Source organism: Ascaphus truei, chromosome 14 (assembly GCF_040206685.1).
Source record: "Ascaphus truei isolate aAscTru1 chromosome 14, aAscTru1.hap1, whole genome shotgun sequence".
Lineage (NCBI taxonomy): Eukaryota > Metazoa > Chordata > Amphibia > Anura > Ascaphidae > Ascaphus > Ascaphus truei.
In genome coordinates this window covers 3104265-3117767 of record NC_134496.1, presented here as the reverse complement: position 1 = coordinate 3117767, position 13503 = coordinate 3104265, and the positions used below count along the sequence as shown (strand labels likewise).

Below are 13503 nucleotides of genomic sequence, written 5' to 3'. Positions count from 1 at the left end.
TTTTTTTTTTATAAATCTGTTCTGTAATATTAGATCACACTTACTGTATTTTTAAAATGTTATTATTCAACTCGTAATGCGATTTTACTGAGTTTTAAAGTATCCTTTGATTCCTGTAGCAGAGTTAGCCCACCTCCCAAGCAGTGCAAGATATTTCCAACACTTTCCTATTTGTGATCATTTGCTGCCAATATTCCCAGCAGTTTGTGCTGTAAACTGTAACAATAGCAATGATACCTTAATAATATAAGGATACATTGTAGCTGCTGAGTTACACTGACTGAAGAAGCCATTATGTTAGTCACACAATAGGCTGCGGAGGAACCCAACCAGGCGGTGATTATGGAAGTTGGGCCCGACTCCGGTCAGTCCTAACTTTCATGTTAGGACCAGCTGGGTGGGCTCCAGCAACGCTGCTGTCTCCTCTGCCCCCGAGCACGGTCTCCTCCGGCATCAAGCTACTGCTGCCTCCTCGTCTGTGTCACCCGCACCACCTGGCCGGGACGCAGGCCACACTTTCCCACCCCTCACTTAGTGTGAGGTCACGGTGCAATAACCTGTATCGGAGGTCAGTGAATCCCGGCTATAAGCTTAATTCATTTGAATGTGGCCCAAAATCTTCCCAAGCAAGGGGAAGATGGCTTCCAAGCATATTGATCAGGGGCCAAAGCTATACCCTTTGTGAGTGATCTGTGTATACAGACAGCCCTGTCTGTAATCTATCAATAGCTGTCAAAGTCCAAGGACTCAAATGAGTAATATTTACAAAATCTGTACAGAAAATGTCATTTTAAGAAAGGAATTCAGATTGTAAGAATGAAACTCAGTGCTAAAAATAAGGAAACTATCTTGTCATATATGAGCTTTATGCCAAATGAATGACATGTGACAGGCCTGTTAGTGTGCAGAAGCAGTCCTCCTTTAGGAATGGCTATTTCCCCCACCGCTCCCCATGTATTAGTCCTACATTAGCACACTCTCCGTACAGTGGCATGTCTACAATTGTAGTGATTCCACCAGCAGCAGCAGCCCGAGTGGCAGTCTGGTAACCTTCCCAGTCGGTGCGTCCTGGCTCATTGACGTGTACATGAGGGTCAATAATTCCAGGCATGACCACCAGATCACCGACATCCAGGACCTGTGAGGTGAAAAGGAAGGGGTTAACAGATACCGGCTGTGCCACCTTCAGAAAACTACTTTGCAACCACCAGCATCCCACTATTCCACAACCACACACTCAAGGTGCCACCACCAGAATACACTGATGCCACATCCACAAAATAACAGAATACCACTGTACCACCGGTAATAACTCATCGTACCACCGGTAATAACTCATCGTACCACCGGTAATAACTCATCGTACCACCGGTAATAAATCATCGTACCACCGGTAATAATTCATCGTTCCACCGGTAATAACTCATCGTACCCCTGGTAATAACTCATCGTTCCAACGGTAATAAATCATCGTACCACCGGTAATAACTCATCGTTCCACCGGTAATAACTCATCGTACCACCGGTAATAACTCATCGTACCACCGGTAATAACTCATCGTACCACCGGTAATAACTCATCGTACCACCGGTAATAACTCATCGTACCAACGGTAATAACTCATCGTACCACCGGTAATAAATCATCGTTCCACCGGTAATAACTCATCGTACCACCGGTAATAACTCATCGTTCCAACGGTAATAAATCATCGTACCACCGGTAATAACTCATCGTTCCACCGGTAATAATTCATCGTTCCACCGGTAATAACTCATCGTACCACCGGTAATAACTCATCGTTCCAACGGTAATAAATCATCGTACCACCGGTAATAATTCATCGTTCCACCGGTAATAACTCATCGTACCACCGGTAATAACTCATCGTACCACCGGTAATAACTCATCGTACCACCGGTAATAACTCATCGTACCACCGGTAATAACTCATCGTACCAACGGTAATAACTCATCGTACCACCGGTAATAACTCATCGTACCACCAGAAATGCACAATGTAACGGCCATGGCTGGGAGGAAAACACCTCTGCTTGAAAACTACCACCTTCTTGTGAGTAGGCTGCTCATAGGGGCCAAGTTTCACTAGGGGCTTTAATATAGGTACATTTAGACTTAGATTGTTGTTTTGTGCTTATACTCCCCATGCTCCCCCTGGATTGAGTGAAGATAACCCCACCGGGGGGTAGAAGCAGGGGGGTGACACCTTATTGTTATATATCACTTGATCATTCACTTGTTATTATATTTTATATATCACATTTTATGTCACTAGTAAGCACTTAAGGGTGTTAGCGCCTCTCTTAATCACTTTTATTACATATTGAGAGAAAAATGTAACATTATTTACAAAGATAGAGAAAGGAAAGTACCCATACAGCACTCTAAATTCTGGATCAAAATGGGATATTTATAGGTGACAGAAAAGCATTAAACACAAATCCTAAAACATCCTACACAATACAATAATAGCAATGCACTGAATATAAAGTGCATAAGAAGGTGTTGATTAAATCTCCATTTGTATTGAGGATTAATGGATAAATATCATGAACAACCTCCTTATATCCAAAAGTAATCGGTTATCCCCCCCAATGATATATCACTGTTCAAATAACATCACCCTATATTATCTTTAGGGCCTACAGTATATGTACAGTTAGTATCATGGATACAAGTGATAAACATTAACACACTGTAACAGAATATCACTTTAAATAGAATAATGCCTTCATAAATACATTAGCTTTTAATATACAGATACAAATTCCTCAATTGCATCACAATACTTATGTGTTTCTGACAACCCCCTTTAAGAGTAGTACGTCCGTTCCACAACCATAGGGCATCAAAAACTGTGTGCAGTCCAAATGCCACTAAACATACGATGATATTCACCCGGTGCTCCCGTAAAGGTTGTGACAAACGCCCCTCTTTTGTAGCTGACGTCTGTCTGTGTTCTTTACGACACAGTCTTCTAGGGTTAATTAGAGAAATAACAGGATAATACAAAGCATTATGTTGCTTACCTCAGGCTACCAGCAAGCCCAGCGAGATGAGATGCAGGTCCGGCAACCTGAGCGACAAGCCCAGTGAGATGAGTGGCAGGCTCATCACAGAAAAGCTCCTCCAAATTCTGGCTCCAGGTCCAGCTTCAGTCAGACCAGGGATTCCAAATAACCCACCGGTGATGCTGCCTAAAATCAAGCCAACAGAAGGCCCACTTTTGAAAGGGTAGCCACAGCCCACGGCTGGACAGTTGATCGCTGGGTAACGACTCTGGCTCCACTCCTCATAGGAGAAGCTCAGGCAGCCTACCAGTGTAACGGATCGGGGGACTCGCTCTTCCCAGCGTGTCCCCGTCACCTTGCTTCCTCCTCCTAACCCTTCCATTCCCTTGCCTTCCCAATCTCCGCCTCAGTCCCTCACGGCACGCTCGGCACGCTCCGGTTTATGTTCTGCATGCATGCGCAGTCCCCTCACTGTGTGCGGGCTTTCCCGGTCCCTGGTGTCCCGTCAGGGGACTCACGCCGCTCGGCGTACCTCCGTTTCTCTACCTGGTTCCTCCGCTCCTTCTCCCTCTCATACTCCCCAGCCGAGCACCTCCTCTGTGATGCTTCCCCCACGCTCTGGTTCTCGCGCACCGCGCGCGCGTGACTGTGTTACAGAGGGCACGCGCACCCGCTCTACTTACCAACCCTCCACAGGTACCGGCTCCACCCCCCGCAGGCTGCAGGCCATTACTCTAGATTACCTCACTGTCTCCTCCCCTGCTCTCACACACCTATTCCTGCAAGCTCCCAGACAAACCCCTGCTCCACCCCTTCCTGCTATTTGTCCTCCCTCCTTTATAACCCCAGTCTGTCCTGTCATACCTTGCTCTGCATACAGTAGCTTTCCTGTAGCTCCTGTGTGTGCAGTGTCTATGCCTAGCTACCTTGTCTGTTTCAGCTCTGGTTCCTGTCCCTGCCTGTAACAGGGGAGTTATCCCTGCTCAAGTAATGTGCCTCTAATCCAGCAGTGTGGTGGTTAACTGCTGGTAGTCAATTAACAAACACCACCTGCCTGATTAAATTGCTTACAAAAGCCTGTCTTTTGAGACAGGAAGTGAGACTCCTTAGCTGACACCTGAGCTGAACTTTGGAGACAGAGCAGAGATTGTCTTTGACTCTCACAACTTGTCTTGAGCCCTGCCAGAAGAAACAGCAGAGCTGCTTTCAAGACACAGGGGAAACTTCTAAACCTGAATGCTGACACACCATGAGGAAAAGGGAGCTGAACCAGGGACAGAGATGATTTTCCCTCCAAACCACAAGGAACAGATAAGACTTTTATTTACAAGACTTTTTATATCTGTTAATTTCATGCTATATGTTTGGGTCTGGGAGACATGCTTATCTAAGGGAGTTGTGAACCGCATAGTATTTCACTAGAAATACTTCCAAGTGAATAGAAGCTTTGTTTACCCCTTGTTTGGATGGTTTCCTGATGTTAAGGAAAAGGCGCAATAAAAGGCTTGTTTAATTTCACCATAACAGTAGGAAGGATCCGAAGAGTCCAGCGGTGCACAGCTTGTAGAGATGAGAGACCAGCAAGGTGTAGATTAAAAATGAAATTTTATTGAAAAAACATATGGTATGGGGGACACACTCTGACGCGTTTCGGACCTGCGTCAGAGCTCTATGATTAAGGACCACGCAGGTCCGAAACGCGTCACAGTGTGTCCCCCATACCATATGTTTTTTCAATAAAATTTCATTTTTAATCTACACCTTGCTGGTCTCTCATCTCTACAAGCTGTGCACCGCTGGAATCTTCGGATCCTTCCTACTGTTATATTGCACACCGAGCGTGGATGCACGCACAGGAGAACAGCCATATGTGAGTATTGTATGTCTCCCTTCATTGAGACTGGATGACCGGTAACAGTGCGGCAAGGGTTATGTAGGGCGCAATCCTACAAAGTAACGGTACGTTAACCCTCATTCATGTTATTTGTCATATGTGATAGATTCATGTATTAAGCACTGGGTCCAATACCTAAAAAGTTATGCTTATAGGCTGACTCCACAACAAAATAAGGATTTTTATTATCTACTGAAGTTCTGAACGAGATTGAGCACTGTTTTTGGGACTCTTGCCCCATAACCACATACATTAATTTCACCCTAATCAGTCTCCCTTGCATACCTCTGTGAGCGTCCGCCCACACTGCCCCTGTTTGGATTCCCTTGGTTTGAACTTGAACTCTGCTTTGGACTTTGACTACGCTGCCTTCTCCTGCCCTTGACCCCAGGCTTTCGGACATCACTACGCTGCTCTCTCCATCCCTGAACTCTGGCTCTTGGACTTATACCCTCCGACCTCTGGCGCCCCGGACTCAGCAAGTATAACGTTAACTCTTACTCACCAGGCCCGGCAACGCAACTACCAAGTAATCCGGGACCACGTATTCCACCCCCAACCGGTATGACGGGGACCCCCTCGCTTGTCGAGGATTCCTGAATCAGTGCGAGGTCCAATTCTAAATGTCCCCGTCCCACTTCCCTACTGGTCGTTCCAAGGTGGCCTACGTCTATGCCCTACACCCTGGCGACGCCCTCTCTTGGGCTTCTCCCCTCTGGGAACCCAGATCAGACTTAACCCAAGATTATCTCAAATTCCGACATGAGTTCCAACAAGTTTTTGATACACCAGCGCGTAGGGAGACTGCTGCTTGCTCTTTATTCCATCTCTCCCAGGCTCGTAGGTCAGCTGCAAGATACGCGGTGGAGTTCCGCACCATCGCTGCAGAGACCCAGTGGAACGATGAAGCTCTCACCGCGGCATACTGGCATGGTTTGTCCGAATCTCTCAAGGATGACCTTGCAGCTCATGCCCTGCCTTCATCTCTCAAAGAACTCATCGCTCTCAGTATCCGGATTGATCAGCGCACTCAAGAACGATGCCACGAGCGTCACCGCTCTCGTTGTCTCTCACCCTTGCCTGTTTCCCGTAGGTATCCTCCACTGCCCTTCCCTGCATTGGACGCTCCCGAACCAATGCAAATTGGTAGCCAACAGCTTCGAGCCGCTGAGAAAGCACGACGTTGGGAGAAGGGTCTCTGCTATTACTGCGGTTCCCCAGAACACCAACTTCGTCAATGCTGCTTGAAACCGGGAAACGGGAACACCCAGAAAAGGTAGAGGGGCTTCTACTGGGTACTATTTCTCCTTGCCCCTCTCTCCCTAAGGAACTACTGAAGAAGATACTCCTTCCCATAACTCTTGTGGGTCCTGATCTCCAAATAGAAGTTTAAGCGTTCATCAACTCCGGGTCTGGTGGCAACTTCCTTGATCACGCCTTCGCTTGCAACAACCAAATCCCGCTGGTCAAGAAAAAATCACCCATCGGCCTTGAGGCCATTGATGGTCGACCGCTTCAACCAGCCTTCATCATTTGGGAATCCATTCCACTTACCCTGACAACCGCGGATGGTCATACCGAGGTAATGGTCTTCGATGTTTTCCATTCCCCTACTGTCCAGGTTATTCTGGGATTGCCGTGGCTGAAGCTTCACAACCCGCGTATTGATTGGACCAATGTTTTGCCGATTCAATGGGCTGATTCCTCAGAGAAGACGGTTTCTCCTTCTGTTGCCATGCTTGCTGGCCTCGACACTACCTCATCTTCTCACTCTGCCTTGCCGAAGGTATACCATGAATACTTAGATGTCTTCAATAAAACTCAGGCTGAAGAGAGACGCCCTTATGACTGTCCCATTGATTTGATTCCTGGAACCATTCTCCCCAAGTCTAAATCTTACCCATTGTCTGTGCCCGAGATGGAAGCGATGACGGCATACATCCAGGAGAATCTTAAGAAAGGGTTCATCCGGAATTCCACCTCCCCCGCCGGGGCAGGCTTCTTCTTCGTGAAAAAGAAGGATGGCTCTTTGAGACCTTGTATCAACTTCCGGGGCCTAAACAAAATTACGCTAAAAAAAACGGTACCCCCTTCCTCTGATTTCAGAACTTTTCGACCGTTTACAAGGAGCCTCTATTTTCTCAAAACTCGATTTTAGAGGAGCCTACAATCTTATTCGTATAAGAGACGGGGAGGAATGGAAAACCGCGTTTAACACGCGTTCGGGACATTACGAGTACTTAGTGATGCCATTCGGCCTTTGCAATGCCCCTGCGGTGTTCCAAGAATTCATGAATATCTTCCGGGACGTGTTGGGTACATTCGTCATTGTATATTTAGACGACATCCTCATTTTCTCTAAAAGCTTGGAGGAGCACATTCGCCATACCAAGTTGGTTCTCTCTCGGCTTCGTGCTAATCGCCTCTACGCGAAAATGGAGAAATGTCTGTTCCATCAATCTTCCACAGCCTTCTTGGGATATATTATTTCTGACAAAGGCTTTACCATGGACCCCGAGAAATTGAAGTCTGTACTCGATTGGCCGTTGCCGAACTCTCTCAAGACCGTGCAGTGCTTCCTTGGCTTTGCCAATTACTATCGGAAATTCATCCGTAATTTTTCTACTATAGCTCTACCAATCACTGCTCTGACCAAGAAAGGTGCTGATCTGACTGTTTGGTCCCCTGAAGCCATCAAAGCCTTCGACTTTCTCAAAAGAGACTTTGTGTCCGCCCCTATCCTTCGGCATCCGGACACTTCCCCTCTGTTTACCCTCGAAGTAGATGCTTCAGATGTCAGAGCCGGTGCAGTGCTTTCCCAGAGATCTTCCCCACAGGAAAAACTCTATCCGTGTGGATTCTTTTCCAGAAAGTTTTCTTCGGCCGAGAGAAATTATGATGTCGGGAACCGCGAGCTGCTGGCCATCAAATTGGCCCTCCAAGAATGGAGACATCTCCTCGAAGGTACCAAAAAGCCAGTAGCCATTCTCACCGATCACAAAAACTTATTGTACATCGAAGGGGCTCGTCGTTTGGGATCCCATCAAGCTCGTTGGGCTTTGTTCTTTTCGAGGTTCAATTACACCATTTCTTACATTCCGGGTACCAAGAATATCAAGGCCGATGCTTTATCTCGTCAGTTCTCCAGCGAGAATTAATCTAACGAATCCTCGGAGTCGATTCTTCCTGCTAAGTGTATTATTTCCGCCAACATTTTTCGACATCTTGGACGAAATCAATCAAGCCCAGGCTCATATTCCAAGGAGATTTAAGGTACCTGTGACGGTTCAGGGGATTCCTTCCTCTCAATGTGTCTCCGTCACCCCTGTTCTCCCTGCCTCTGGCCTTTCTCCTCCGCTTCCTCGTTCATCTCTCCCTTCCTCCTCCCACACCTGTTCCTCTGCGCCCTCTCCGGACGCATGTCCAGCTGTCACGCGCATTCCCCGCAATGTGCGCATTTATCCCCTGACTCTCGATCCCTCCCGCGGCACTCAGCGCTCGCGGCGCCGCTCTATTCCCTCTCCCATCACGTTACCTTCTCCAGCTGCGCCTCCTGCCCTCTCGCCGCCCGTGGCGGGCGCCCCAGCGGCGTGTCGCTCCCCGCGCTCCCTGGCACACACTGTGCACGCGTATCCAGCCCTTACAGAAGGCGCGTGCACATGCTCCACTTGTAGGTCTTCCCTGAGCCCTGGTTCCGCCCCTCATAGTGTGCAAGCGATTTCCCTGTCTGATTTACCTGTCTCCTCCCTCACTCTTTCTGACCTATCCCTGCAACCCCTCACTCTACCCTCTGCTCCTCCTCTCTCTCCCATTGGTGCTCAACCCTTCACTCTACCCTCTGCTCCTCCTCTCTCTCCCATTGGTGCTCCCTCCTTTATAACCCCTGTCTGTTCTCTAGCTCATTGCTCTGCATAGCTTCTTGTGACCCTTGTGTGTGCAGTCCCTATGCTTGGCTCTCTTGTCTCTTTCAGTGCTGTTTCCTGCTCCTGTTTACCTTTGGATCTCCCTGGCTTGAACTCTGCTTTGAATTGGATAACCCTGCTTTCTCCTGCCCTTGGACCCTGCATTCGGATACGTTTACGCTGCCTTCTCCTATCCTCGAACCCTGGCTTATGGACTTGATTACGCTGATCTCTATTACCCCTGAACTCTGGCACACGGACATTACTATCCAAACTCTCATACCCTGGACATTGCAAGTATCTGCTAACCTTTTCTCTACAGGCCCGGCAATGCATTACCACACTCCGGGCACGCCCTCACTGCTGTGGGTGCGTGTTATAACCTTACCCACCTCAGTACTGGGGACTGGCCAGGTCTGCAGGCATACAGGCGTTACATTATGCAGAGCCCAACAAATGCAGACCCCCCTGAGGTGGGCCAAGGCGTTTCCTTGGAACAATTACAATTTGTCAGTAGCCAGTTAACCACTGTTTCACAACAGCTTGCTAACCTGTCTCTTCAGGAAACCCCAGTGGCTCCATCACCTCCTGTCTCAGTGACCTACGGTAACTCAGGACCACGTATACCACCTCCCAACCGGTACGATGGGGACCCTTTCGCTTGCCGCGGACTCCTAAACCCATGCGAGGTGCAATTTGAAATGTCCCCCTCTCTTTTCCCTACCGGCCATACCAAGGTGGCCTACATTTACGCCTTATTAATCGGTGACGCCCTCGCTTCAGCTTCTCCCCTCTGTGAGCACAAACCTGAGTTGACCCAAGATTACCCTAAATTTAGGCATGCATTCCAACAAGTGTTTTACATTCCCGCACACCGGGAGATGGCCGCCTTTTCTCTGTTTCACATCTCACAGGCACGAAGGTCCGCTGCTAAATATGCTATAGAGTTCTGCACTCTCGCCGCAGAGACTCAATGGAACGACGAGGCACTTGCCGCAGCTTACTGGCACGGTCTGTCTGATACGTTAAAAGATGATCTCGCAACTCACGCCCGGCCGACCACCCTGGAACAACTGATTACTCTCAGCATACGTATGGATCAACGTACCCAAGAATGACGTTGTCATGGGAGAGGGGGTTTAGCCCAGTATTAAAGGGGTTACACCCAATTTGGCCACCACCTGCTCTCACTTGGGAAACAAGGGGTTAACTGGACTGTGGTCCAGTAATGTGCTTTTTACCTTGCTGCAACATGAAAATATGTGTTCCCCTGTTACAATGTATTATCACCTTGTAAGTGTCTGCACCACACACACACTGGGGCTTAAGGGGTTAATGAGCTACAGTTTTAGGAAAATACAAATATGTGTGGTATCTTTTCAGAAATATCTGGGCTTCAAAAGGCTTGATTGAAGTTGGGTGTGAAAAGTACAGAGGGGGTTTGGTGTATGTTAACACATAGTTGCAGGCCAAGGGTATATTGCTGGTAGAGACAGGTAAGGGCAATGTCTGGGGCATTGGGTGTGAAATATAGCACCTGTGACAAACGTTCTCTACACAGGAGGCCCAGCTTCAAAGCATTTCTTGACAAGGGGTTTTATGGGGGCCAGGGGTGCGGTTACAGAAGGAGATATCAGAATGAGTGACCTTATTAAATATAAGAATACCATGAGATGTCCTCGGCTGAACATGCTACGAGTTACATGTGTGTATCCGTGGGACCGAGCCGCAATTAATGATTACACACACAGATGATGTCTAGCAAGTACTAAGAGACAGATATTAATATCTCTCTTAATTTTAGTATTACACATTAATATTTAGTCTCATTGGGAGAGTCATGCGTGCCGGAATGTATTAATATGTCTTGCGTGCCAGTAAGTACTACTGAACTGAAGTTATGAGTTCATTTAGATAGGAAAAGCAGTTTTTAAACGTCCTGGGGTGGGAGGAGTTTTACTCTGGGGTAAGACTGTCAACCTCACCACTGATTTATGACTGGAATTGCATATAAATCAGTGTCAGTCCTATTCTCGGTTGTCTTTTGTGCTTTCCGTGATGACTACATCTGAACATGCGTTATGGAATAAATTGCCAATCCTGTATCCTGATGGCTTTCTTGTCCAAACCCCTTAAGTAAGTGTATATTTTGCCTGTTATTTGTATATCTTGTGTGTTCACCTTTTTCAAGGAATAAATTATATTTTATCATATCTCAGCCGTGTTCAGTTCAACCCAGGTATTTTGGGGTATAATATAGGCCTCTCACAAGTTCCCGTGACAGACGTTATGAGTGACACTGTTCCCGTTCTCTTCATCCCTCTGTCTCTCACAGGTCTCCGGCTTCGACCTTCCTGGCTATGGACGCTCCTGAACCGATACAAATCAGTAGCCAACAAGTACAGGCTGCGGAGAGAATGAGACGTCGTCAGAAGGGCCTCTGTTTCTATTGTGGTTCCCCAGAACATCGGCTTCGGAACTGTCCCCTGAAGCCGGGAAACGGGAACACCCAGTAAAGGTAGAGGGGCTTTTGCTGGGTACAATCTCTTCTTGCCCCTCTCTCCCTAAGGACATCCCAAATAAACTCTTGCTTCCTGTAACGCTGACAGGCCCTAACCTTCTATTAGAAGTAAAAGCTTTCATTGACTCCGGGTCTGGCGGCAACTTCTTGGATCACACCTTCGCCTCTGAGAATCAAATTCCTTTGGTCAAGAGAAAGGCACCTATTGGACTTGAAGCTATCGACAGACGCCCGCTTCAGTCAACCTTCATCATCTGGGAGTCCATTCTGCTTACGTTGACCACGGCAGATGGCCATAAGGAGGTAATAGTTTTTGATATCTTCCATTCTCCCACGGTTCAGGTAATTCTAGGATTGCCTTGGCTGCAGCTCCACAATCCATGCATAGATTGGGCCGACACCTTACCTATCCAATGGTCTTCTTCTCCTGAGCCGCCGGCTACCACTCCTCCTGTTGCTGTGCTTGCTGGTGTGGATTCCGTTCCTTACAACTTTTCTATTCTGCCGAAGGTGTATCACGAGTTCCTGGATGTTTTCAACAAAATTCAAGCTGAGGTACTGCCTCCCCATCATCCCTACGATTGTCCGATTGATTTAATTCAGGAACCATTCTCCCGAAGTCGAAGTCATATCCTTTATCCGTTCCTGAAACTGAGGCTATGACGTCTTACATCCCAAAAAATTTGGAGAAAGGATTCATCCGCAACTCAACCTCCCACGCTTGGGCAGGCTTCTTCTTCGTGAAGAAGAAGGATGGATCCCTAAGACCCTGTATCGACTTTCGCGGACTCAACAAAATTACGGTAAAAAAACGATATCCTCTTCCCCTAATTTCTGAGCCTCCATCTTCTCCAAACTCGATCTAAGAGGGGCATATAATCTCATCCGTATAAGAGAAGGGGATGAATGGAAAAACGCGTTTAATACGCGATCTGGACATTATGAGTATCTAGTGATGCCTTTCGGGATATGCAATGCTCCTGCCGTTTTCCAAGAGTTCATGAACGATATATTTCGGGACGTGTTAGGAACATTTGTTATCGTATATTTGGATGACATTCTCATTTTCTCTAAGGATTTAGAAGAGCACATTCGCCATACCAAACTGGTACTCTCTAGGCTTCGTGCTAATCGCTTATACGCCAAGATGGAGAAATGCTTGTTCCACCAAACGTCCACAGCCTTCCTAGGCTATATATTATCTCTAACCAGGGTTTTTCTATGGACCCAGAAAATTTTTAATCTGTCCTCGACTGGCCGCTGCCAAATTCTCTCAAGGCCGTGCAGCGCTTTCTTGGCTTTGCCAATTATTACCGGAAGTTCATCCGTAATTTTTCTTCCATTGCTCTACCCATCACCACCCTGACTAAAAAGGGTGCTGACCCTACGACTTGGTCTCCTGAAGCCATTGATGCCTTCGAGTTTCTCAAAAAGGCCTTCGTCTCTGCACCCGTCCTACGGCATCCTGATACTTCGCTTCCCTTCACGTTAGAAGTTGACACCTCTGATGTAGGAGCCGGTGCAGTACTCTCTCAAACATCCTCTCCCCAGGAGAAGCTCCATCCCTGCAGTTTTTTTTCTCAGAAATTCTCGTCTGCCGAGAGAAATTATGATGTTGGGAATCGTGAGCTACTGGCCATAAAATTGGCTCTTCAGGAATTGAGGCATCTTCTCGAAAGTACCAAGGAGCCTGTTGCCATCTTCACCGATCATAAAAATCTGGGCTTGACGTTTAGGGTCTCGTCAGGCTCGTTGGTCTCTGTTTTTTTTCCGTTTCAACTATACTATTTCTTATATTCCCGGTACCAAAAATATCAAAGCAGATGCTCTCTCTCACCAGTTCGCCACGGAGAATGACTCCAATGAATCCGCTGAATCGATTCTCCCCGCCAAGTGCATAATTTCTGCCAACAATTTTGATATTTTGGATGAAATCAACAAAGCCCCGGTTCACATCCCCAGGAGACTTAAGGTGCCTGAGGGACGCTTATACGCAGCTCCAAGTTTTCGCCACAAAATTCTTCTTTGGGACATTCTTCTAGATCTGCCGGCCATCCAGGCTTCAAGAGAACAGCGGATCTTATTAAAAGGACCTTTTGCTGGCCTGGGATGAACAAAGACATTTTTGATTTCACCAAAGCTTGTCCGGTCTG

The 13503-nt window shown here is 47.4% G+C and overlaps 1 protein-coding gene and 1 long non-coding RNA gene across 3 annotated transcripts in view; one reads left to right on the top strand and one right to left on the bottom strand.

Moving 5' to 3' along the window:
• The window catches only part of LOC142465546 (allantoinase, mitochondrial-like), a 124729-nt gene that overhangs the window by 68424 nt on the left and 42802 nt on the right, over positions 1–13503 (bottom strand). For both annotated transcript variants that reach the window (XM_075569537.1, XM_075569538.1), the window contains one exon: positions 987–1138. In XM_075569537.1, the coding sequence (XP_075425652.1) occupies positions 987–1138 (152 nt within the window). The remainder of the gene's footprint in view (positions 1–986; positions 1139–13503) is intronic.
• LOC142465547 (uncharacterized) overlaps positions 11259–13503 on the top strand; it is a 77911-nt gene continuing 75666 nt past the window's right edge. The window contains exon 1 of the long non-coding RNA XR_012787918.1: positions 11259–11347. This is a non-coding gene — a long non-coding RNA (uncharacterized LOC142465547). The remainder of the gene's footprint in view (positions 11348–13503) is intronic.